We start from the raw sequence: 24,713 nt of genomic DNA, 5'->3' as shown, positions 1-24,713 counted from the left end.
GTTCTCTCTTGGTTCATCTCCAGGCCCTTGGTATCTACTCTGGGACATCTTTTATAACCATATCCTGATATGAAGAGGCACTCAGAAAAGGTGGGACAGGGGAGTCAGAATTAACTTTATTTTCTCTCTTTTCCTCCCTCTCTCCCCTCTTCCTTGTTCCCTCACTCTTCCTTTTGTTTTGAGCCAGGTCTCATGTAGCTCTGGCTGGCTTCAAACTTACTGTGCAGCTGAGGATAACCTTGAACTTCCAATTCTCCTGCTTCTGAGTGCTGAGCCACCTCATTTATTCAGTACTGGGGACAGAACCTCAGGCTTTGTGCATGCTAAGCAAACACTGTACCAGCTGAGCCACATTCCCAGACCTGATTTGCTTCCATTAGTCTTTATTCTAAAGGCACATGTGCAACATACATGCCATGACACATGTCTCTTCCCCTCTCTTCAGGTCAAACTGCTACCGTTTGATTCTAACAGATCTAATCTGACTATCGACATTGACTTCCAGGTCAGTTGACTGGAGTCAGCTCCAACTGAAGACATACACTCAGCGTCTCACTGGGCAGAGTTCAGGCATGTTGAAAGAAGTGAAATGTTCCCACTCCTTTTGTCCCCTCCTGCACAGTCCACGAGGCAGAGACAGTCAATGAGGGCCGGAAGGCAAACAGAACCAACCTAAGGATCCTCTTTCCATCTTCAGAAGGCTGAGAAGCCCAAGCAGGAGGTTAAGAGGGACCCTAAATCATCCCAGCTTACTCCAAACAAAATCACTTGCTCCCCACTGGCTTAATATCATGCACAGCTGTCCCCAGTGATTTAATGGGACTACCACCCAGGGAGCGCTCTCAGCTAAACAATCTACTCTGTCTACTTTAAGAGTTCAAAAGAAATTAGAGCCTGGCGTGATGGCGCACAAACCTTTAGTCTCAGCACTATGGAGACAGAGGCAGTCAAATCTCTGAGTTCAAGGCCAGCCTGGTCTACAGAGTGAGTTCCAGGACAGCCAGGGTTACACAAAGAACCCTGTCTTGAAGAAAAAGAAGGAAGGAAGGAAGGAAGGAAGGAAGGAAGGAAGGAAGAGAGAGAGAGAGAGAGAGAGAGAGAGGGAGAGAGGGAGGTAGGGAGGGAGAAAGGGAGACAGGAAGGAAGAGAGGAAGAAAGGGAGGGAGGGAGGAAGGAAGACTGAGGAGGTGACTCAGTGGTTACGAGTGTTTACTGCTCCAGCAGAGGACCAGGGTTCCCTTTCCAGGACCCACGTGGTGACTCACAATCATCTGTAACTCCAGCTCCAGAAGATCTGAAGCCTTCCTCTGGCCTCTGAGGGCTCCTGCATGCATGAGGTGCATATCAACTTGTGCAGAAAGACAGACAGACAGACACACACAATCTTAAAAAGGAACTCAAGTGAAAATAATTTACGATAAATATATTTAAAAATGCAAATTGCTTAACAAACTTAAGCCACCTTACTGTTAGTTCTATAAGGGTTACTGGCATCAGGTAACCCAAAAGTCCCTAAAGCCTCCAGTCACAAAGTGCAGCAAGACTGACTTAGCATGCAGGTATTCGCCAGCTGATGACATAGAAATTTAGCCTCTGTGTTAGCTGCTTTTCCAGTCGCTGTGACAGGATATTCAGACAAAATCAACTTAAGGATGGGAAGGCTTTGTCCTGGTGCCCACAGTTTGAGGGTACAGTCTATCTATCACAGAAGGAAAGGGAAGGAGTTGAAGTAACCGGCCACACAGTGCAGCCGCAGTCAGGATTAGAGATTGACCAAATCCCATTGTCAGCCAGCTTCCTTCTCTCTGTGCAGCCTTGGATCCAAGCCCAGAGAACAGCCTGGCTCTCCTTTAGGGTGGAGTAACTTATCTCGGTCTCATCAAGATAACCCCTTACAGCTACGTCCAGAAGCTAGCCTAATCTAAACAATCACAGGTGTTCTGGGAGGCTTCCCTCCTGGCTGAGCTCAGACCCTGTCGAGCTCACAGTCAATGCTCTCACTGCTGCTGCTCCACTCGCAGCTCCTTCTCCAGCTTCTCCCAGGCCATGGGCAAAGTGTCCCACCTCTCAGGGTTGGAGATTGCTGTCATCTGACTATGTGTGATGTAGCAGAATGCGGAGTGAGGTTGAAAAATCAGTGTGAAAATCCAAGTTTCATGAGTCAGGGAAGATGAGAGAGAACTCACAACTCCGCTGCAAATAAGGACCTGGCACAGCCAGGCCTGTTAATATTGAAGTGAGCTAATTAAAAGTTGAGACCCCTGAAAGAGACTAACCTGTTCATCAAGGGATTAGGAGACAGGTAAACTCGCTAAAGTGACACAAGCTAATCCTGCTGGGAGGTGCTCAGAACGGAGTTTAGAGATGGATACTGGCCTGTTCCTTACTATTGCATTTCTGAGAAACTGCTTGTGTTGATCCCAGTGTCTTTTTCCTTTTTTAAGAGCTAGCCAGTCCCACCCCCTCGTCCTTCATTTAAGGCACTTTGACTTTTTATCCTTGAACTCAAAGACTCTTCTACTTAGAACCAGGAACCAGCTGAGGTTTTGTTTGTTTTTTTAATGGCACCCTCTGTCACCAAGGTGGTTAAACTTGGCACGCCCAAGGGTTTGCCAGGGTCAAAAGAGAGCATCCAAAAAGCCAGGCTGATCTGGCATTTGCCCCGACCTGGGGTATTATCAATCATAGAAGTCACATTTATTCCGATGCAGGGAGTTTCAAGTGCAGGCCTTATAATGAGTTAACAATCAGGATATGGTAGCACACGCTTGTAAGGGGCGGAGGCAGGGGGGGTTCTGAGTTGGAGCTCACTTTGGGCTACATGGCAAGACTATGTCTCAGAAAATGGCAACAAAACAAACCCTGGAGCTGTGTATGGTAATGTATACACACACCTGTGATATGGGCACTTGGGAGGCAGAAGCCGGAGGTGAGGAATTCAAGGTAAGGCTCAGGCACATGGGATTCCGAAAACAACAGCAACTACAACAACCCCCCCCCCACTAAGTCTTTCCTTTGATGTTCATGAGTGACCTAGTTTGTAGACTTTCTTTTTTCCTCCCTCCCTCCCTCCTCCCTTCCTTCCTTCCTTCCTTCCTTCATTCCTTCTTTTCTTTCTTTTCCTTGAGGCAGGGTCTCATGTTGTTCATGTTTGAAGCTAGCCTCAGATTCCCTATATATGTGTGTGGGATCTTCCTTCCTCTACCTCCCCAGTCTGGGGTAATAGGCATGTACCACCATGCTGGCCTTAATAGGGTGCTAGGGTTCAAACCTAGGCCCTTTTGCATGCTAGGGAAGTACTCTACAAGCTGAACCACATCCCAGCCCTATATTTTCATTATTACATATGAATAGGGACCACTAGAAAACAATTAAGAGGGTTGTATTATTTGAATTCATAAGCTAAGACCAGATTTCTAAAGAAATCTCCCCCAAAACTCTGACTCATTTTGCAGTAGGAAACCTGGGCATTATGCAACACTAAGCAATGCTGAGGAGTCTTACCAAGCAGAGAAGGATGTAGCCAATGGAATCCTATTTCCCCTTCCTGTGCAAGAAGAAATTATGACTAATTCACGTAAGTAATAATCAACCAGATACGTTATCGATTATCCATCTCACGCTACAGAACCACATGTACTTGTAACAATGAAAATTCTGGCTACCAGCTTTCCCGTAACAGGGTATTCAGGCCTCTTGTATATACCATAGTTTAAATATATCAAAGCAAACCCCCTAAAATTGGCTTACCTGATACTACTACTTACACACCACATAATATATTATCAAAATAAGAAGTAAAAGTATTCCCATAATTACGTATTGGAGAAATGCTTCTCATTATAAAACACCAAGTCTGGGCTTCATATTTTTCAGTCATAAGCTTTGCAAGTACGTCACTGAGCACTGGGCTTGTTGTCCACATCCCCCCTTTATTACTGACAGCGTGTTTTTTCTGTTGTAGAGAGGAACAGGGGCGGAGAGCAATAGAGTTGTCTGCCCACTTTAGATGGGTGGCAGCTAGAGAAGATGGAGCACCACTACCTGGGGGCTGCAGAGATGGCTCCAGTGAGGAGCACTGGCTGCTCTTCTAGAGGACCTGGGATCAATTCCTAACATTCCCACGGCAGCTCACAACTGTCTGCAGTTCCAGTCCCAGGGGATATGACACCTTCTTCTGACCTCTATCAACTCCAGGCACGCATACGGTGCACATATATACATTCAGACAAAACACTCATACATATAAGACACATACAAATAAATCTGAGCGGGGGGAAGAGACAGACAGATACTCACACACACACAGTGAGAGAGAGGGGGCAGGGCATACCTAAAGACTGCATGCTCTAGAGAAATTTGCTTGAGAAGTCATCAGAAAAGATAACTAGCCCTAGAAACACAGGCAACCTGTGTCATGCCTATGTATATCATGCAGGTATTAAGAGTCACCGGGGAACTAGTCACACCCTGAGAGCAAGGTGGTAGCGCAATTGCTTCCCCTTGCCTTGAACTTGTGGCAATCTTCCTGCCTCTGCCTCCAAAGTGCTGGGATTACAGACACATACCACTACATCCAGACTCGACTGATGGATTGATTGATTGATGGCTACTGTTTTTCTTTTGAGATAGGGTCAATATATACAGCCAGTGCTGGCCTTGAACTCTTCCTCCCCCCGTGTTAGTCTCCCAAGCATCAGGATCACAGATGTGTATCACACTGGCTTTATTCCTATTTCCTATGGTCAGCTTCACTCTTACCCTTGGAGGAAGTCTGAAAAGAAGTGACCAGCAGTGTCTGGGTGAGGAATATGCTCCCGTCACTCTGGCTGAAACATTGGAGAGCAAAGGCAGAAACAAGAGACTTCAGCCCTCCCTCCTTTCTACCAATGCCAACCCATTTAGCTAATAAAGGAATAGGAGGTAGTTTTCATACATTTTAAGTTTTGAATTAGTATTTTTTATGATATACACACAACCCAGTTTTCCAAGCACCCCATTCATTGGCTTGTTCAAATTATCTCTTAGCTCCTATAGGCAAGAACCAGTGTGCCAATATGTCCTAATGAAACTCAGGTGAGGCAGACAAGTCCATGCCTCAGAGAGTTTGCAATGTCATAGACAAGACGAAAGACAAGATAAGGCAGGCAGTGAAGATCCCCTGAGAGAAATATGTTGTAAAGGCTGTAAATCGGGCTAGGTAAAATGCTACAAGGACCTCAGAGGAGGAAAAGGGATGTTGTAGAGAAAGAGATAAGAGAAAACAAGACAAAACCTTTGAGATGGTGCCATGGGGATCCAGTGAGGATTGCCACAACATAACCAAGCTCTCACTTGAAGTGTCACAGGCGAAGTGGGTCACTGAGGTGACCTTCTCAGGAGAGTGCTGTCATGAGGAGCTGGATGGGACTCTGGCCAAGGTAGAGTCATAGCAGGGAGAGTGTCTACAAAGGAAACTAAAGGGGCTCCTGAGGACAAGCTTGTCACCTGTCGAGTCCCCTACTTTTCTTTTTTTCAATTAGTCACCCATTTTTTCCCCTTCAACTTGTCTGTGGATCGATCCTTCAGAGACAGCTGTGGTTAGAGATGGGGGAACACTGAGTATTCCCAGGGGAGATACTGAGTGAAGGAAGCCACCCTGGAGAGAGCACAATGACTTTCAGGGGAGGCTCAGAGACTGAACAAAGCATCTGGTAGCAGCAGAGGTTAGGATGAGAGCTGCCTCTGGGAGGTGCTGCTGGCTGCGAGGAGACAAGAGCTCATTGCCAGTGTTGAAAGAGCCCTACATCTTCCTCTGGGTCGTAGCAATAGGAGGGTTTACCTGGGTAAAAAGGCACTTACAGGAAGCCCTGAGGTGCCCTCCCTGCTGTAAAGCCCTGGAACATCTCCAGTACAGTCCAACTTGGAGGTCTGAGCCAAAACCTTGTAGAGCTGGGAACCTACCTCCACATGTGGAGCGGAGAAGAAAGGTCACCAAAGTCCACTCGGTTAAATTCCTTGGTTGTTTTAATCCTTTTCCTCTTTTCTGGCAGAGGAAAAGCAAGAGAATGCAGCAACAGCGACTGAGAGATAGTAACCAGGGATACGGGTGACATGGCAGGAAGAACAATGCTCTCTTCCCACGGTCCACATGCACTTGACGCCTGTAAGTATTGTTCCTTTACTGGTCAAAAGGACTTTGCAGGTGTAAGTTAAGGATCAAATTGGGGGCGATTATCCGGGATTATCTGGGTGTAGCCAATATGAGCCTAAAAGCATTTATAAGTGGTGGATTGAGACAGAGGAGCTAGAGGTGGAGATATGATGCCGGAAGCTGAGGCTAGAGTAATGAGACACAGGGTAGTGATTACTCAAGGAACACAGACTGCCCCCCCCACCCCTGAAGCTGAAAAGGCAAGACAGGTGGTTCTAGCAACTCTAGAAAAAATGCTGCCCTTCCTGCTCCTGTCCGACTTCTGACCTCCAGGGTAAGAGGATACATCGGTGTCACTTTAAATCTCTGCCTGTGGCATTTTGTTACAGTAGCAATGGAAATGAATTCAGGCAGAAAACCAAAAGGATCAGGTATCCAAGTGGGGAAAAAGAGTAGGTGAGGCAATGGTAGAGGTCAACCTCAGGACCGCTGCCAGGCCAGGGAGGAGCAGGGGATAACCACCCGCCAGCTTCAGGTAGGTTTTGGAGAGAATGGGGTATCTGTTACTTGTCTAAATAAACAAAAACTACATGTGAAGCAATAATGTGTGTCATATGGGGTCAGAGAGGGCACACCAAACAGCAAGGATAGAAAGGATGACAGAAGCCATCTGGGCATCATTTTGGGGTATTTTCTGGCAATATTTCCAAAGGTGATAACTCTCTTGTGTTTCTGGACGCCCAAGAGTCCTATTTCTTCTCTTCAGTTCTCTTGGGATCTGGACATGGAATCAGTGGCCAGGTCTCCGGATGTGCTACTAGCTGGCCCTGGTTTCATCCTTCATGTAAGACTTACTGGTGTTACAGCAGGCCAGAGCAGTTGGAAAAGGACGTGTGAAGCCCTTGACAATGAATTTGAACTAGCCGACCTCTCATCCCTGCTCCACAATGCTTGTGGAGGTAGGTTCCCAGCTCTCCAAGAGTTCAGCTCAGACCTCCAAGTAGGGTTGCGCTGGAGATGTCCCAGGACTTTAGAGAAGGGAGGGGACCCCGAGGCTTCCTGTATTTAGATTCCCTTCCTGTTTAACCACTCAAGCCCTGAAGTTCTCAATGTATATGACAAAGCCTAGCAGAACCACAGGTGGCAGAAGCTGAGGGCTTCTCAGTCACTCAGAGACACATCCTATGTGGCTAGGATCTGGCCCTCAAGTCCTCCAGACATTATGCTACCTCGTTGCTACAGTCTGGAGAGTTGAGATTTACCTTGCTTGGGCATATTCTCAGACAGGAAGCTCATATCTCACTGGTCCCTGAATAAGAACCACCCAGGTCTGTGATACCATGTGGGAAAAACACAGGTCTCTTTCTGACTGTTACTGTCTCCTTGGTGGCAGATTTGCAGTTGACAGAGGACCTGGGTTGGGCTGTGATGAAGGCTAGAACTCTCACCAGAAACACATAGACTCATACATTTTTCCTATACACAATTTCAGCAAGACCCAGATGACCCACAGAACACTAGGTTTAAGAAGTCCTACTTCACTCTTTCCTATATGTGGGTCCAAGTGGTACCCATGATGGTCTTAGGAGATACAAGAGACAACTTTTCTCATTTTAAGTTTGGGGCTGGGAATGTAGCTCAGTTGATGGAATGTTTGCCTAGCATGCCCAGGGCCCTAGGTTGGTTCCCGGCATCACATAATCTGAGCATGGTAGAACATGCCTTTAATTCTGGAACTTGGGTGGTGGAGGCAGGAAGATCAAAAACTCAAGGTCATCCTCTGCTCCGTAGTGAATTTGAGACCAGCCTAGGCTACATCATACCTGTCTTCCCTCCCATAAAAATTCATGTTTATTTTAAAGTGTATAAAAGTCTTTCGTCCCAGAACTTGGGAGACTGAGGCAAGTGAATCTCTGAATTTGAGGTTGGCCTGATCTATACAGTGAGTTCCAGGACAGCCAGGACTACGTAGAAAGACACGGTGTCAAAAAAATAAATACAAAACCAAATAAACAAAAGATCTGTGATTCCATTGGTCGTATCACTTAGGGTCAGGAAATGCTAAAATAAAAAGTGAGTCTATGTGGAGATGAATATCAAATAATTCTAACTCAAGTGGTGTGTCAGTTTGTAAAGCGCTGTGACCGAGACTCGCGGGTGATCAAAGTAGGGAACATCTGTGGGATCGGAAGGAGATTTAGACACAAAATCCTTGCCTCTTTCATTTTATTGTTTGCATGTGCAGAGTCCACAGGGGCGGGTCAGAGGACAGCTGGTCCACTGCACAGATCCCGGGGATCAGGCTTGGTAGCAAGCACTCTTACCCACTGAGCCATCTCAGCAGTCCGGCTTCGTTTTTTTGTTTTTGTTTTTGTTTTTTTTTTTTTTTTTTTTTGAATGGTGGTCACAACTCAAAAACTGGGCTTCGTGTCTGCAGGTGGGAGGGCACAGCTGTCAGTGTTTAGGCTAAGGAGCTTGATCCCACTGCCTCTGGCAGCCTAGGGTAGTCAGGGGCCAGCTTCCTCGATCAGCCCTGGCATTCAATTGTTCAAGGTGAGCAGCTCATCTCCCCTACCCCACAGTGTGTTAGCTCAAACAAGTCTGACTTGTTCCATGTGTGTGCCTTTGTGTGAGTGTGTGTGTGTGTGTGTGTGTGTGTGAGTGTGTACATAGGGGGATGTGGCAAAGTGGGGAGGTAAGTGAGGTGGGCCCACAGAAGATATAGAGTGCCCCCACTTAAGGACTAGGCTAGAGAAGGGTCCCTAGAGGCGGGGGACAACAGTTCATAGGATTTTCTTTTTGCTCCTCACACAACAGGAGAGGGCTCCTACTTCCAGAGGAGTCAGCACCCTGAATCCAGCAGGAGAGAAGGTAACGTGGGAGCTTTTCTAGTCATCTCTTTGACTGGACACCCCACTCCTGCCTGATTTCTTCTTTGATTGCTTTTCTCCCTCAGTTTAAAGAGAACTTCACCTGCTATAGTAAAGCATGCCTGTAATCCCTTCACTCCTATAGTAAAGCAAGCCTGCAATCCCTTCACTTCATATATTGTGAGACCCAGGCAGAGGGATCAAGTTTGAGGCTGGCCTGATCTATACAGCAAGATATCTCACAAAACAAACAAACAAACAAAAAACCACCAAAGAAAACAAAAAAGCTAAAATAAGGAGACCCTTGAACTCGTTTCTGCTTTTGCGCTCTGCCAACAGAGGGACAGAAGACTGGAATATGAGTAACTGTGGTTGCTGTGGGTTTGAGGGTGGACTGATAGATTTTCTCTCCTCAGGTTGGGGCCCGGGAACCTGGATATTTACAACATGACCACACCAGGACTCTTAGGGTAACAGGGAAGAGAAGAAGTAGGAAGCAAAGGTGAACTGGGTTTTGCCTCTGAGCTCTCCCTAGGGGTCAGGCAGGAGGAGACAAAGCAAAATCAAACCCTAATGCTGGATGGTTGGCAAAGTAGGTAGGTGAGGCCATCCAGGGTGGGAGTGCCATTCAGGATGGTGCCGAGTAGAAAGGCCACATCCTCCGGCTCCTGTCTGTAGAACATGGTTACAATATAGGGCAGGCCTGTCAGCTGTCACAGGCCTTGGAGGGCTCCAGCGTTCTGATCCCAACCTCTTGTCAATTTCTGTACTCAATTTTTGGCTTAGTTTTCTGTTCCTTCAGCAAGAGCTGATACTAAACACCAGCTTCCCATAGCATGCTGGGCTCCCATTGTGGAATGCCAAGTCTGGGCACTTTATGAAATCTCTGAGCCTTCGGTTAGGAAATCTCCGTTCCCTTTCTATTCATGGTGATGGAGCTACACAGTTGCCTTCCCTCTGGTCTCGTCACATCCACTGGAGTGCCCTCCATTCCTTCTTGTCACTTGAGCCAGGATACTCTTCCAAAGATGCAAATCTTTCCATGCCACTCCCCTGCTTAAACCCTGGCTTTTCATGGCACCACAAGTCAAGCCCCAGACCACAACCTTTGAGGTTCATGTGATCGAGCCCCAGTGACTTTTGGCTTCCACCTCTTCCCTTTGCCTGATAACCTTAGTCACCTTGGTCCTATTGCTGTCTCTTGGCTGTATCATACTCTTTTTTTTCTCATATATGCTGCCCCCCATCTGTAATGTTCTTCCCACCACTTTGTCTAGCCAAGCTCCATCTTTCAATTAGCTCTTGGTAAAAATGTCACTTTCTCAAGGTAGCTCTTATTGAACCTGTTCTCTGAAATCTTCAGCCAGACTCAACATGTAAATATTATACATATCAATGAGATGCATTTAAATAATTACCATGTGGGTAATAGGGTCCCTCCTTTCACCATCGGCATGCTCATTCTATGAATGGGAACTATGTTTTCTTTAATGTCTGTTGGTGCCTAGCCAGTGTTGTCAACCCACTTAAGAACCAAGTGACTGAATAAGATAAGGCTTAGATAAGATAGTGAGAGGTCTCCCAGAACAGTGCACGACCTGCCCTTTCATCCAAAGAGCTAACCGCACTTGGAAGCAAAAGTAAGCAACAAGGAACAAGCGCTGCTTCCCACCTAATCATGATGGCCTCACTTGTCACGAGCCCTGGGCCAGGCTTGGGAACAAGGCATCAGCTTGGCTCCAACTTGAGTCTACCAAGACTTCTTTCTGTAGATAGGGACTGTGTTCCCAGCCCTTGGATCCTCGGGATGGAGACGGCTTTGATTCTGGATTTGATTTTTGTACCACCTAGTTGTTTGATCTCACACATTTTATAGAACCTCGTGGAACCTCTGTGTTCACATCCTAAAATGAGTTGTGTTGAAGGTAAAAACCCAAGCAGCCTGGACCACGCAACAGGATGTAGGTACACAGGTCCCCATTTTTCCCGAGGTGCTATGCAGGGCTGTTCTGCTTCCTGGTTCCACTGCATCAGCTTAAGGGTGTGGCATAGAACTGCCCTCTCCTGTTATGTTAATTTCACCTACGGCCCAAGGGTGTAGCTCAGAGAGAACTCTTCTATCATGGTAATTCCACCTGCAAGCAAGGTTCTCGCCGCAGGCAAGGTTCCCTGGTCAGAGAAGGAAAGCTTCCTCTTTTCTCTGTTCAGCTGCTGTCCGACCTTGGGTGCGACCCCCTGACTTTTCTCTTTCCTTGATCCTGATGGGGGGCTGGTGTCCTTTTGCCCCACAGTATATATATCCGACTTGTGCTTAATAAAGCTGCCATTTGCCACTGCTCCTTGGCAGATGAGCCAGGTCTCTTTGTGTATGTGTCGTCTCTGTTCAAACCCCTAGGACAATTGTTCGTTCTCGTGGGCTCGAGTCAGGAATGCGCGCGCCTGTTTCGAGGTTCGGGTATCCACAGAAAAGTGCGGAAGCTTACAACAGGACACAACTTAGCATTGGGCTGGAAGTAGGCAGCTCTTTTCCTTAGCAAGCTGGCTTAGGCACATTCAGTCTTTCACACCCACAACGCTGCTTAGGATAGAAATAAAACCAGGGACTGGAGGATATCGTCTATAGAACTCTGTCCAGTTCCTCCACCCACCGGAGCCCTGGGAGCTAGCTGAGCAGAACTTTATTTTGCTGTGTCTCCTCGAATCAAGAGAGCCGTGTGCTCGGGAGGTCAGGTGAGACAAGGAACCTATTACTGAAACTAGAAAGAAGACCAGAAAGGCCGATAAAGAAGAAGGAAGAGAAGAGAGGAAAGGGGTGGCAGTGGCTGGGGCCAGAATCAGGAATCCAAGTTGTCAAGGGACAGAGGCTGCAGAAGGGACATGTTGAAAGAAGGGTTCAGCCAGGTCAGGGACTAGCGCTGGTAAGAGGAAGGAAGGGCAGGCTCCTGGCGGCAGGAAAGGGGGGTAGTGACCTGTTAACAACCTGGAAAGAAATTGGGGAAGCGGAGGGAGGGAAGGGCGGCCGCTGTCACCTTGCGTTCTCCAAGAGGGCAGGCAGGTGATCTGGGCTCTCTGGAGTGGCGGGCTGGGGGAGGGGTGGGAAGCAGGGAGTGGGGTGTGCTCCGGATCGGCTGGTACCTGAGGGTCCACTCGCAGTTCACCCACGTAGTACTGCTCCAGCCAGCGGCGGGCGTTGTCGGAGTGTCTGTGAGGTGGCCCGTCCAGGTCGGCAGTGATGTCCTGGCCAGCCCGCGCCCGCAGCAGCTGCTCGCCCCCTGGATGGTGCCGCACGAAGCCGGTGAGGTCGTAGAGGCTGGCCCCGCGGCGGACCCAGCAGGCACCGGCCGCCAGGCGCCGCTGGACCTCGGCGGGCGAGAAGGAGGCGGCGGGGGGCGGAGCGGGGGCCATGGCAGGAGAGCGGAGCTCGGATCTCGGAGCCCGGCCGTCTGCTCCGCGGCCGCCCAGCGCGCCTCTAACATCTCGGGAGCCGGGGCCGCCGCAACGGGCCGGCCGCCACCGCACCTGCTCATTTGCATGCCGGGCTCTCATTGGCCACTCGGTGGGACGCGGCTGGTGCTCGGAGCCGCCTCCCCATTGGCCCGCACGGACCCGAGCCCCGAGCGCTGGGCGCTAAGCGCCGGCTCCAGGTGGCTCTGGGCAGGTAGAGGGCGTGCCCGGCAGGTGTGTCCGGCTGCGGGTGGATGGCAGCGGATCGAAGTGGACAATCCTAACGACGTCCTCCGTGACCTCATAACTTCTCACTTCAGCTTCACGGGAGAAACTAACTGTACTGAATTCTGCAGTTTCCAGAGGCGACAGACAAAAAACAACGGGACAGAAGTCTAGTCTAGTGCCTGGGGCGAAAAATTTAAAGTCATCTCAAATTCAGGCACAGTATATAATAATGTAATATTTTGAAGAATTATATCGTTGTACCATGTGAATGCACATCAAATGATGAATATTTATTGGTTTGTTTTTGGGTTTTTTTTTTTTTGATTTTCGAGACAGGATTTCTCTGTAGTTTTTGGAGACTGTCCTAGAACTAGTTCTTGTAGACCAGGCTGGCCTCGAACTCACAGAGATACGCCTGCCTCTACCTCCACCTCCGAGTGCTGGGATTAAAGGCGTGCGCCACCACGACCACCGCCTGGCCCTGAATATTTGTTGTTAAAGTGTTATAAGTTTATATTATACACATTTTAACTACAATTTAAAATAAAAATTAACACACTTTACTGGGTGGTCTGGGTGAGTAAACAGATGGCTTTTAAGAGGATTTATGTGTGAGTGTGCTCACTTACAGACACCATGTGCATAGAATGCCTGTGGAGGCCAGAAAAGGGTGTTGATCCTCTTTACAGGGTGCTGTGAGCAGCCATGTCTGTGCTGGCAACCCGGAACCCTGGTCTTCTGCAAGAGCAGCCATTGCTCTTAACCATTGAGGCAGCTCTCCCGTTGTTTTTTGTAAATCATATTTTATTGGACTAACAGTCACAATTAGTAGAACAGGACTGGGAAGGTACACAGCTAGACTGTGTTTTTATTTAAATGTTTCTATTTTGTTCATTATGGACATTTTGCTTTAGTTCTGAGTTGTCAAAGACTATTAATGTATTTATCTGAGGAATTACTCTTTACTTTATTAACTTATAAATTTATTATCTATCTATCTATCTATCTATCAGCATCTGTCACCTCTCAATCTTGTAATAAAGACATAGCTGATTCAATGCCCTCCCCAGCCTCCTTATTTTCCTCTTGTTTGGAAAGGGCAGGGGTTTTGAAGACATCCTGAGGTAGAGGTGGATCGCTGACTTGCCAGTAATTGATGGGTTTGTACCTACTTCATCTCTTTTGTGAGTTTATTCTGAGTGATAATTTTATTCTTGATTTCTGGATAAGATACCATCTGGTGAATGGAAAATAAAGCTGTAATATTTTTAAGAAGGAAAAAAAATTTATCCTGGGGCTAGACGATAGTAACTAAGACCCTTCACTGCCTTTCTGAAGGACCATAGTTCAGTTCCTAGCACCAATGTCAGATAGCTCACAACCACCTATAATCAACTCCATCTCCAAGGGATCCAATGCCCTCTATGGCCTCCATGGGAACACACATTTTGGTTGTCATTTGTCTTGATTTTCAGACAGGGTCTCACTCTATAGCTTCAGCTGGTATAGAGCTTGCTTTGTAAACCAGGCTGTCCTTAAATTCATACAGATTTACCTGCTTCTGCCTCCTGTATAATAAGATGACAAATGTGTACCACCACACCCAGCAACAGGTTATTTTTAAAAAAATCTTTAAGGGCTGGAGAGATGGCTCAGAGGTTAAGAGCATTGCCTGCTCTTCCAAAGGTCCTGAGTTCAATTCCCAGCAACCACATGGTGGCTCACAACCATCTGTAATGGGGTCTGGTGCCCTCTTCTGGCCTGCAAGCATACACACAGACAGAATATTGTATACATAATAAATAAAATAAATATTAAAAAAAATAAAAAAATCTTTAAAACATTTATCTTGAGATTTGAAAGTCTCCTGATTTTTGGCTCTTAAATGTTGATGCCTCACGCTGTCCTACATTATAACTCCCGGGAGAATCCTGGACGGAGAACAGGGAATCGTGCCTCCTTTACATGAGGAAAAATAGGGGCCTTGGAGGCAAAGTCTGTGTCATCAGAGTCTTGTTAATAACAAGGAGAGCCACATACAGCTTTACCTTCTCAGCTACGAGCCGTGATTTGGAACCAGACTCCCGTTTCTGAGGTTACTCCATTCCGGTTGGCTTTTGACTCCCTTCCAGAAAAAGTTTCTCCAGGTTGCCTCTGCTCGTTGCCCAGACAGGGCTAGTACTAGCACTGTGTGGTAAGCCTGTCTCAGAAACCTCAGGGCCACCACCACAATAGACGCATTTAAGGTCAGGCTAACTGGTCTCACTGCCCCCCCCCCCTTCCCAGCGGTAGGTAAAAGTTCTACTGTGCCCATAGGTCTGCTGCAGACCTGGGCAATCAGACCTAAATGGTCACCCTCACCCCATTCTCACACCTACTATGTTTCAAACCCTTGGCATGGCAGAAGCAACCAAGCCCAGGTTCCTCAGGTGTGTCTGCTGAGCACATCAGAGGGAAAGCCCATTATGTTACCGTTTCTCACTGCTGCCTTCAATGCTAGTTGCCCGAAGCCGAACAAACAAGTTACAGTTCAGAATTGTAACAGCCACATTTTTGCCCTGGTAATTCCATGTCTAGAAATCTGACCTTGCAGATATACTGTATCAAGATGCCTAAATAATAGCAGTAACTACAACGTATTTATAGAGTAGAGACAGTCCAAATATACATCATGAGGGAGAAATTATAGCAAAATACCATATAGAAAGAATTGGGCAGACTCGTGTCTAATGGGTGAAATAATCTCCAGGACATTGTAGTGGGAACGAAGAACAATGTGTGTGGCATGCTAACAGCTAGTTTATTGTGTTTGTTTATTTTGAGACAGGGTCTCATCATGTAATTCTGGCTGGCAGGGAACTCATTATGTTTACCAGGCTGGCCTCAAACTCACAGAGATCAACCAGCCTCTGCCTCCCAAGTGCTGGGATCAAAGGTGTGTGCCACCACACCTGGCCTTGTTATTTTTAATTATGTAGTATCTTTTGTTTGTATGCAAACAAAAGAATATATGTAAAATTTAAAACAAACGGTGTATTAACTAAGACAGAAATTTGAATCCACTTTTATACTCCAAACCATCTATATTCTGCCTCCTGGTTTTCAATGGGTGATTAGCAATGAGTGGTTAGCAATGGGTGGTTAGCAATCGGCAGTCCCTGATCTTGAGTTCTATTTTGTTTCTGTTTTCTTCCTGCCATGGGGGTTGAACTCAAGTACATGCTGAGTAAACATTCTACCAATAAGCTACACTCCCAGCTATCTTAGATTTATTTTACGTGTGTGTGTGTGTGTGTGTGTGTGTGTGTGTGTGTGTGCGTGCGTGCACATGTGCAGGCATTCATGTGAGTCTATGCATAGGCATGAGGGTGCCCACAAAGGCCAGAAAAGGACATTGTATCCCTGGGAATGAGTTACAGGTGGTTGTGAGTCACCTAGTGGGGTGCTGGGAATCAAATTCAGATTCTCTGGAAGAACAGCAAACACTCTTGATTGCTCAGCCTTCTCTCCAGGCCGCTATAGTTTATTTTTAATTAAAATAATCTTTGTCTCTCATCTTATTGTAGAAATACTGCGATTATCGAATAAGACTGTGTTACCTTGCCTAGTTTTGCACACATCCTAGAAATCCAAACTTGCCTGACAAGCATCCTACCTTCTGCACCATCTCGCCAGCCTCTTTATCTTTTATTTTAACAATCTATGTGTGCCTACAGAATATATTGCTTAAGTTCAGTTGGTTTTGTGTATCTGAATACATCATGTTTAGTGGGCAGCACTGTTTGGGGAGGTTTAGGAGGCATGGGTTTACTGGAGAAAGTACGTCACGGGGGGGGGGGGGGGGGGTGTCATGTTTGTGTCTGGAAATGTGATCTCTCGGCTCCCTGCTCCTGCAGCCATGTCAGCTGCTTGCTGCCGTGCCTCCCTACTGTGGTGAACTTTTCTCCCACTGGAATTGTAGGACAAAATACAACTTTTTCTTCTTATGTATATTTGGTTTTTCAAAACAAAGTTTCTCTGTTGAACAGCTCTGGCTGCCCTGGAACTCACTCTGTAGACCAGGCTGGCCTCGAACTCACGGAGCTCCGCTGCCTCTGCCTCCCGAAAGGTGTTACGCCGCCACCGCCCGGTCCTTAAGTTGGTTTTGGTCACGGCATTCTATCACAGCAACAGACAGTGCTAACATAGAGGTCGGCACATTTCTAACCCAAATCGGTTTAAAACGTGGCAGAAACAAACAAACAAACAAAGAAACAAAGCTACTGACAGTACCACTTACCAACATCACTGGAGAATTTCCAATACGTTTGTGTATTTGTGTACAAATGAATGAGGATTGGGTACACAGGCGCCGTTGCACACATGTTGAGGTCAGAGGGCAGCCTCAGGTATCCTTGCTCTCTACTTGGTTTGAGGCAAGTCTCTTTGTGGGTAGTTGTCTCACAAGCTTCCAGATAGAAAAGCTTCTATCTTTACCCTATGCTATGGGTATTCTGCGATTACAAAAGGCATGCTGTGATTACAGATGCATGCTGGGATTACAGATGAATGCTACTACATCTGGCTTTACATGGGTCCTGGAGATATGAACTCAGGTAGCACTTTCTACACTGGTCATTCTCCCAACACAAATTCTTAACAAAACTTTCATAATACAACAATACAATACAACAATATAATAATATGTCATGAATAAATAGGGTCTATTTCAGGTAGTGACATTTAGTTTAACACTGGTAGCTCAATAACGTTCACCACATAAACAGACTAAACGCCATGTGGTCACCGAATGAATGCAGAAAAGGCATTTGACACAATCTAGTCAAACATTCTGACATCATTCATCTTCTCTCATGCCAGGGGAACAAAAAGCACATCTTCAACCTGATAAAGATAATTTACAGATCCCACAACAAAGGTCAAACTCGATGGCAAAGAGACAGTAACTTCCCATCAGGAAGTGTGTGAAGATCCCAGATCATGTTTTTTAATCATGATACCAAACAAAAAACCCAACAACAACAAAAGATTATTCTTTTTGAGACAGAGTCTCACTATATAGCCCTGGCTGTCCTGGAACTCACTCTATAGAGTGGGCTGGCTTCGAATTCACAAAAATCCATCTGTCTCTGTCTCCCGAGTGCTGAGATTAAAGGTGTGCACCACCACTGCCTCTAAAGCTAACTAGTGTGACTAGCTCTGCACTCTGATCTTCAGGCAAGCTTTATTTGTTAGATCATAAACAAAATATCACCACAGAGAAGCACATACCCATTCGACTATTATACACACACAGAAAATGAAAACACGTGGGTATTCTTTTCCTCTTTTCTCTTTTGGCTTTTTGGGTGGACCCCACCCAGCTCCCAAATCAATCACACATGAAGACTTATTATTTCTTATAAATGCCTGGCATTTGCTTGGCTTGCTTCTGGCTAGCTTTTCTTTAATTATTCTGTCGACCTTTTCCCTCTAGACTTTTTCATTTTCTTACTTCCGTAATCTTACTTTCAACTCTTACTCTGTGGTTGGCTGGGTGGCTGGGTGGCTGGATGGCTGGTTTCTAGTGTCCTCCTTTCCTTTTCTTTTCTAGTGTCCTCCTTTCCTTTTCCTTTCTAGTGTTCTCTTGCTCCTTCTTCCTCTCAGATTTCTCCTCCTATTTATTCTCTCTGCCTGTCAATCCCACCTTTTCTTTCTTCCTGCCTCACTATTGGCCATTCATTTCTTTACTAGACCATCAAGTGTTTTAGACAGGCAAAGACTCACAGCTTCACAGAGTTAAACAAATGCAGCATAAACAAAAGCAACACACTTTAAAACAATATTCTACAACATTTCCCCCCTTTTGCCTAAATAAAAAGAAAGGTTTGTAGACAGAAATTTTTGTTCCACCTGGTCCCACAGACATTCAGTCCCCAAAATACACGCAGAAGCTTATATCAATTATAAACTGTTTGGCCTATTGCTCAGGCTTATTATTAACTACCTCTTACAACTTAAATTAACCCATAATTTATATCTATGTTTAGTCATGTGGCTTGGTACCTTTCCTCAGTTAGGCATTCCTACCTTGCTTCCTCTGCTTCTGGATGACAACTATGTATCTGTCTTTCCTCTTCCCAGAATTCTCCTGGTCTAGTTGCTCCACCTACACTTTTGCCTGACTACTGGCCAATCAGTGTTTTATTAAACCAACACTAGTGATAAATCTTCACAGTGTACACGAACATTATCCCACAGAAAAAGTTTTAACTTTAACATCGTAAAACTATACTCAATAAAAATAGTTATCAAGTAAGAATTACAGTTACAATATACTGTGCATTTGTAGTTAGCCTATTCAGAGAAAACAATGCATTATCTTTCCTATCTTAGTGAATCTAAAGTTTTACACCTAATTTACTTTCTTTTATAACTGAGGAAAACTGAAACTATAACTATGTCGTCTTTAACTCCAAAGACCCCAGAAGAATATTATCAGAATAAATAGTAAGTAATTGTAAACAACTTCTAAAACTCTAGAAATGACAGAGAAATCTAACTACCTGGACAGTCACTCAAAGTTCCTTGGCAATATTGAGGCATCCATCTTTAGCCTAAGAGGCTATAGTATTTGGCAAACTTTTTGGTGAAGCAGGAAAGTAGATGGACTATTCTTCATTGTTTTGAAAAAGTTCATCAGTCCTTTTCTTCTGTGTCCTAAAGAATGTCTGGCAGTTTCTTCTGTGAAGCAGGAACACTGAAGGACCATGTTGCCTTGCTCATGACCATGTTGGCAAAGCTCAGTGGTCACTTTCTTGTGGGTCCTGCATGTCCAGTTTATACAACACACTGTCAAGCAGTTCAGGCAAGAGCAGCTTCTTGCCCAAATGACTAGCCTTGTCACATCAAAATCAAACTCCTTAAGGAGTTTCTTCAATGTCCATCATCTCTGAAGAAAATTGGTGCTGACAAGAGCAGATGAGTCTCATCATCATGGAAAGCCCTAAATTATCAAAAACATTTTAAATGTCATACTCTATAGGTCTTTGAAAGGTTTGAAGACCATTATCCATCTAAACTAAATCTCTTTATTATCTGGAAAGCAGACGTAACATCTACAATTTTGATTGTTATAAGTGACTAACCACTAACCTATGCTTTCTGATTATCCTATATAGTTCATAATAATAGCTTTAAAAAAAAACTAGAACTTCACCTTATGTTTCCAAATGAACTGTATAGGCACAATACCTCAAGCAAAAATAGAAACATATATACAATATGCTGTAACAAAAATAACCTTAAATTGTTATCAATATACAGAAATCCTTTAAACAAGAGTAGGAACATATATACAGTGTGTTGTAACAAAAGTTACCTTTTTTGTATCAATATACAAAATCCTTTAAACAAGAGTAGATACATATATACCGTGTAACCAGATTAAATATGTATCAATATACCAAAATCCATGCCAGTGCAAAATATTTGAGATTAGTAGTTGTCTTTTTATCCTGTTTTTCTATGTCCTCTAAATATAACAAGCATCCATGACCCACCGAATAACCAAAGACCATCCACACACCCCAACTCTTGAGAATGTGGACATTTTTTCTTCAAACTGCTTCCTGCTGTCTGTGGGCGAAGAATCTTTAAGGTCCCTGATAAAATTTGAGATAATGGTCAAGAGGACCAGTGGTCACCTTGTTGATAGATATCACCTGTCAAATTTCAGGAAGTCTCCCCTGATCAAACATGATCCGTATTATTCCTGAAGGAATCCACAGCCTCTTATCTTCTGTGGCAACAAAAGCAAAATCCCTTTTCCAAAGCATCTTTTATATTTCCGTTTGATAAATATTACTTTTTTAAAGTTAAGGCATTCCTAAAGTATATAGGCTGGTTTATTTCAATAGACTGCTTTCAATTCCAGATCTCTTAGCAGCTGTTCTTTGGTTTTCAGCAATCAAAAAATTCAAAATCAACACAATAGCTTACAGAATCCAGACTCCCTGTGTATTTCCCAGCCGTACATGCCTTTTTCCTTTTATATTACTTTTATTGTCTCTTTAAAGACTTTATTTTCTTAAACCATTTCTTTCTTTCTATAACTGACTATATACATTTTTATAAATATCTTTCTTTAAGACTACACACTTTGTAAAGCACACTGGAACCTGTTTAGAGGGTCTTTCTGTCTGGACTTCTTTTACTGCATCTCTCTAGTCTTTTTCAAACCTTAGACTGTTAAGCTCCACCTGGATCCTCCGCCTGCTTCTCAGGTCAGATTGTGGGTAACTTTATGGACTCCCGCCTGCCCTTACTCCAGCGGTGAATTGCTGGTCCGGCCTTAAGAGCCTTCACAGCTCAACAAATCAGTGTTTGGTTGCCCATCCATTTTGTCGGTGCAAGTCCAACCACATCTGTGTTTGGGAAACACGAAGAGGCCCTCTTGCCTGGCTACTTCCTCCCACGTGTTCCTACTTGTTTTAGTCCCTTTGAGATTTAGGATCCAAATAATTTAGGTTACCAAAGTCTTACCTGTTTTATACAAGGTCCTTCCCGATTGGAGGAGGCCGTTAGTTTCCTGGTCACCTGGCAGCTCAGTCCTGAAATAATCACACAGAAGCTACATTATTTAAATCACTGCTTGGCCCATTAGCTCTAGCTTCTTATTGGCTAACTCTTACATCTTAATTTAAGATCTTAATCTGTCCCTGACTTTATATTCTCAGGGTTGGTGACGTCTGCTTTACACCTTTAGCTGTTCTCAAAGCATCTCCACACTTCCAGGGTGGACCCCACCCATCACACAGGTGTGCCATTCCACATCACCTCAAAGACTGGCTATCCTGGAATTCACCCCACGGGCATTTCCCACCCCAGTGACCACAGCTTAGTCACCCATCTCACCACTCACTCTACACAGGTCCTTTCCATTGTCCCCATAAGCTCTATGGGGACAAACCACCATGTCAAAATTTCCCCTGCAACCCCACACACCTTGGAGCCACTTGTTTGCCTCATTCCCCACAACAAAGACAACATTGCTTTTCCCAGACTCATCAGCGCTCTGGTTGACTTCTTCCAGTATGTCAAGTGTTACTAAAATTCCTTTCCCCGGGGGCAGATGTTGTTTACATGATGTAAACAACATTATCGTGTAAACAACATCACCCCACCTCCAAGGTTCCAACAGCAAAACAAGGCACAATGCCACCAAAGTTCACCCTGGGACCCCAATGAGTTTATCGGGCTAACAGAGCAGAGGTGAGGGGTTACATACAGAACTGTGGGTGCTCTTTCTAGAGAATCTTTACTTAACAGAGGTGACTTTCCCCCAGACTCACAGTTGGAAGCCTACAGGCTAGTCTTCCCCCCCACTCTATTATATGTTCTAGCCCCTCCCTGAGTCCACATGCAATTAAGGCAGAACTGTATACAACAGGTGGCATGGGGGGATTGGATGCCCAGGTGAGGGTACTGGGACCCTTTCTTTCTTTGACGAGATGGCAAACCAGCAGCAAGCACAGCTGAACTCCGGAAGCTCGGGGTTGTTTAGCCCAGAGGCTGGTCCTGTCCGAAGGCAGTCACTAGTCTACCACTGTACCCTCCCACGGCTGTGACCGTCAGCCTGCATTGGGTGGTTTATGTTCACATCACGTCATACGATGTGCTGTGGCTGGATTCGATTGCTGCCTTGATGGTTAACAGCCCTGTGAATGTGGCGCTACTATTAATTATGCTTACTGTCCCCATGAGGCAACCAATGATTAGAAATCTTAGGAAACTCGCCAAGAGCTACACAACTACTAAGCAAAGGGGCCAAGCCAGGAAGCCTTAGATGGACGTTGTCCCTGCCAACAGCCTCCCACGCCCACCTCCACCTGCCATGTTGCAAAGCAAGTCCTTTTTAAAGATTACAACATGTTTATGACTTCTCAGAAAAGTTTGAACACGTATACAATGTATTTTGATTATTTTTACCTCGACTCCTCTCCCTACCTTCTACCAGATCACCCCAACCATCTCACAAGTTCACATCCTCTTTGAAAAAAAAAATTATAAGCCACCGAGTTCAATTTGTGCTGTCCACATATGCGTGGGTGTTGGGTCATCCATTGATCTGCCTACCAGGGACTGCACGCCTACAGAAAACTGACCCTTCACCCCCTGGCAGTCATCAGTTGTCAGTAGCGCCTTGGCTAGAGGTGGGGGTTCATGGTCCTCTTCCTACTCTAGGTTGGAAGGTTGACTGGCTTGGTCTTGTGCAAGCAACTACAGTGGTTATGAGTCTGTTCATCCTATTACATCCAGAAGACACTGATTCATTTTTTAAAAACAGTTTTAAAATTAAATTATTTATTTTACATCCCAACTGCAGTTTCCCCTCCCTCCTCTCCTCCTATTCCCTTCCACCACCTCCCCTCTACCCCCATCCATCCACTCTGCCTGCATTTCTGTTCAGAAGGGGGCAGGCCTCCCATGGTGTCAACAAAGAATGGCATATCAAGTTGAGGTAGGACTAAACCCCTCCCCTTGTATTAAGGCTGGAAGAGGGAACCCAGTATGAAGAATGGGTTCCCAAAAGCCAGCCAGAGCATTAGGGACAGTCCCTGCTCTCACTGTTAGGAGTCCTGCAAGTACACCAAACTACACAACTGTTACACCTATGCAGAGGGCTAGGTTGGTCCCATGCAGGCTCTCTGGCTGTTGGTTCAGTCTCTGTGAGTGCCTATGAGCTCAGGTTAGTTAATTCTGTGGGTTTTCTTGTGATGTCCTTGACCGCCTGCCCCCCTGCCCTCCGACCAGCTCATACAGTTCTTCCTTCCTCTCTTCAGCAGGATTCCTCCATCTTGGCCTAATGTCTGGCCGTGGGTCTCTGCATCTGTTTCCATCAGTTACTGGATGAACAGTCCCACAGTCTTAATAATGTTTCTGGCCCCCTTCCATGATGTCTGATGCATCTTGAGAGGAGGGACTAGAGAGAAGAGGATTGGCCCGTTTATGGCTCACCATTCCACAAACACTTAATCCCTGTGCTATGGCCAGTTGTGGTCTTCTGTATGAACTGCCGTCCACTGCACAGAGAAATGTCTCTGATGAGGTCTAAGAGCAGCAGCGATCTCTGGGCATCATGGTGGTTGGGATGAGAACGTCCCCCAGCAGGCTCGTGTATTAGAACAGTTGGTCCTTAGTTGGTAGGCTATTTGGAGAGGCTTAGGAGGTGCAGTTTCAACAGAAATACATCACTGGGTGGACTCTGAGAGTTTATGGCCTTGCTCCACTTTCGTTTCACTTTCTCTGTTTTTATCTTGGTTTTGGTTTTTCGAGACAGGGTTTCTCTTCACTTTCTCTGTTTTACGTTTATGTTTGAAGATGCAACCTCTTGACTTCCTGTTCTGGCTGCCTGCCGCCGTGCCTCACCTGCTGTAAAGGACTCTCCCTCTGACACTGTAAGCCCAAGAAAACTGTTGCATACGTTGCTTTTGGCCATGGTGCTTTACCACATCAATAGACAAGTGACTACTACAGGTAGAGTATTTCTAAGGCAGTCAGTCTCACGTTATATCCATTCAACAAAACAATAATGGTAAGTTCACGGGCTAGAAAGATGGCTCAGAGGTGAAGAGCATTGATTGCTTTTCCAGAAGTCCTGAGTTCAGTTCCCAGCAACCACGTGGTGACTCACAACCACCTATAATGAGATTTGATGCTCTCTTCTGGTGTGTAGACAAAACATGCAGACAGAACACCATATGCATAATAAATAGATCTTTTCAAACAATAATAGTAAGTTCACCTCTGTGGTCTACAGGCCCCCAGTTACAAGTTCTTGGTCAGTGCATAGTATCATACATTTCTCCCTGTGCAGTAGACTTTAAATCCAATCAGAAACCATGACATCTGTGCCACTATTGCACCTGTGGGTATCTCTTGCCAGGCTGGTTGTTGTTGTAGCTCTCAGGGCTCTCAGGTGGGTAAGAGTGTTAATGACTTTTCTCCCCCAGGAGACTATGTAGCCTGTTACAGTACTGGAACATCTAAGCAGCAGG

At 45.6% G+C, this 24,713-nt stretch overlaps 1 protein-coding gene and 1 long non-coding RNA gene across 2 annotated transcripts in view; both read right to left on the bottom strand.

Annotated features, from left to right (window-relative positions):
- The window catches only part of Fa2h (fatty acid 2-hydroxylase), a 57,333-nt gene extending 44,769 nt beyond the window's left edge, over positions 1 to 12,564 (bottom strand). The window contains exon 1 of the mRNA XM_085681716.2: positions 12,139 to 12,564. Within this exon, the coding sequence (XP_085537842.1) occupies positions 12,139 to 12,549 (411 nt within the window). The 5' untranslated portion in view covers positions 12,550 to 12,564. The remainder of the gene's footprint in view (positions 1 to 12,138) is intronic.
- A 4,403-nt stretch (positions 12,565 to 16,967) lies between these two features.
- Positions 16,968 to 22,101, bottom strand: LOC146890152 (uncharacterized). Its single transcript, XR_014999029.2, has 2 exons — positions 21,199 to 22,101; positions 16,968 to 19,660 (listed from the first exon to the last, which is right to left on the bottom strand). It is a non-coding gene; the product is annotated as an uncharacterized LOC146890152 (long non-coding RNA).
- Between the last annotated feature and the right edge of the window lie 2,612 nt (positions 22,102 to 24,713).

The sequence above is a fragment of the Myodes glareolus genome, chromosome 22, assembly GCF_982192425.1.
Source record: "Myodes glareolus chromosome 22, mMyoGla1.1, whole genome shotgun sequence".
Lineage (NCBI taxonomy): Eukaryota > Metazoa > Chordata > Mammalia > Rodentia > Cricetidae > Myodes > Myodes glareolus.
The sequence above is the reverse complement of the archived record's forward strand: the minus strand, read 5'-3'. Positions and strand labels throughout refer to the sequence as shown.